The sequence below is a fragment of the Polistes canadensis genome, unplaced genomic scaffold (assembly GCF_001313835.1).
Source record: "Polistes canadensis isolate GaletaPanama2010 unplaced genomic scaffold, ASM131383v1 scaffold_170, whole genome shotgun sequence".
Classification (NCBI taxonomy): Eukaryota; Metazoa; Arthropoda; class Insecta; order Hymenoptera; family Vespidae; genus Polistes; species Polistes canadensis.
The window spans coordinates 179,249-181,107 of NW_014569717.1; the positions used below are offsets into that span (position 1 = coordinate 179,249).

A 1,859-nucleotide genomic window follows, 5' to 3' on the forward strand; every position below is an offset into this window, starting at 1 on the left:
TATCTTAAATACTATAAAAAGTTTGAATAAGAATTCCATTTTTTATATAGAAAAAAAAATTGTTGAAAATATGCTATTTTTTCCCGGTGTAAACCAATGTAACCCCTTAACAGAAATCGTTTAACAAAAAGAAGAATAATTAAAATATTAATACTCACTGCAAACAGAACAATGTTTTTCATCGGAACCATCGCCACATCCGTCTCTTCCGCTGCATGCAATAGCATCCGAACGGCATCTACCATTATCGCATTTAAAAGGACACGTTTTGGGTCCTATCCTACCGCGATATCGGGTTCGACAGGCTCCTCTAGGTTCGTCACTGCCATCTCGACAAGAAACAACTGCATTACAAAACTCGTATGCAGGTAAACATTGGCCATTGTTACATCTGAATGCACCTTCGGGACATTCTACGGGAATTATATTATAATGTGGAAACAATTATATAATTGTTATCGAATTCAAATTGTATCGAAAATAAACAATCAATATTATAGGTATTATAATTATAATAATATAACAACAAAACACTAACTTCTTCGATTGTTGCAATCCTTTTCATCCTCGTTGTCAGGACAATCACGGTTTCCATCGCAAATGCCTGCCCTAGAAACGCAAATGCCACTTTTCGGGCATTTAAAAGCTTGATTAGGACAACTACCCTTGGTGCATTCCTCGTCAGAACCATCAAAGCAATCTGCACGACCATCGCAAACGAAGAACCAACTGATGCAATTTCCTGAACTTCTGCATTGGAACGTACCAGGTGTACAACCACCTATCTTTGCATTGCAACTTGAATTAGATGGGAAATTGCAATCGCAAATTCCTTCCGTACATCTTGAATATGGATCCGCCATTCGACATTCTAAATCAGAGATACAGGGTAGACCTAAACTGACTGCTACCGTTGCGGTTGGTTCGTGACGATCGGTTTTAATCGGTGCTGAAAACCAAAAAGCAAACGATCAATTAACAAATGTCTCTCTTCATCACAAGAAGATAATAAATACAAAACAAAAATAATAATAAATATAATCAATCATAATTCCAATCACAGTAAATCATTTCTATCAATACATAGATATTTCAACCAATCCGTATCCTCTATTAAATTCTGTCTAAATTCTGTCTAAATTCTGGCTAAATTGCGTAGACAAAAGAGTGTACTTTAATTTAATATAAGATTCATTAAAATCTATTCACTCTTTGTAAGTATAAAAAATATTTACCGAAACTTGACTGTACATTGCAATAAAAAAAAGTTCGACAAAAATTTTTTATACTTWTARCAMRYGGATTTTAATGATTTTTATATTAAATTAAAGTACACTCTTTTGTCCACGCGTAGAATACCATATCGAGTTATAAATTTAGCTAAAAAAGTTCAGAAAATGTCAGAGAATGCAATGCTGTAAATTGTGCATCTTTGAAATTTCTTTGAAAAGTTTCAGCAAATATTTTTTATACTTATAGCAAATGGATATTAATGATTTTTATATTAAATTAAAGTACACTCTTTTGGCTACGCGTAGAATACCTTTTCGAGTAATAAATCGATTTGCAAAGGTTCATAAAATGTCACAGAATGCGATGCTGCAAATATTTCCTACTTTGCCATTTCTTTAAAAAGATTTTGCAAATATTTTTTATACTAAGAGTGAATAGATTTTAATGAAACTTATATTAAATTAAAGTACACTCTTTTATCTACACGTAGAATACAAATTTGAGTTTTAAATCAATCTGGAAAGGTTCATAAAATAGCAAAGAATGCGATGCTGCAATTTTTTTCCTACTTTGCCAACTCTTTGAAAAGTTTCGGCGAATATTTTTTATACTTTTTGCAAATAGAT

The 1,859-nt window shown here is 32.3% G+C and overlaps 1 protein-coding gene across 1 annotated transcript in view; it reads right to left on the reverse strand.

The window, feature by feature from the left end:
* LOC106789195 (sortilin-related receptor) overlaps positions 1 to 1,859 on the reverse strand; it is a 23,456-nt gene that overhangs the window by 9,781 nt on the left and 11,816 nt on the right. Inside the window, exons 5-6 of the mRNA XM_014753199.1 lie at positions 539 to 949; positions 159 to 413 (exon numbers count right to left, since the gene is read on the reverse strand). Coding sequence (XP_014608685.1) covers positions 159 to 413; positions 539 to 949 — 666 coding nt within the window. The remainder of the gene's footprint in view (positions 1 to 158; positions 414 to 538; positions 950 to 1,859) is intronic.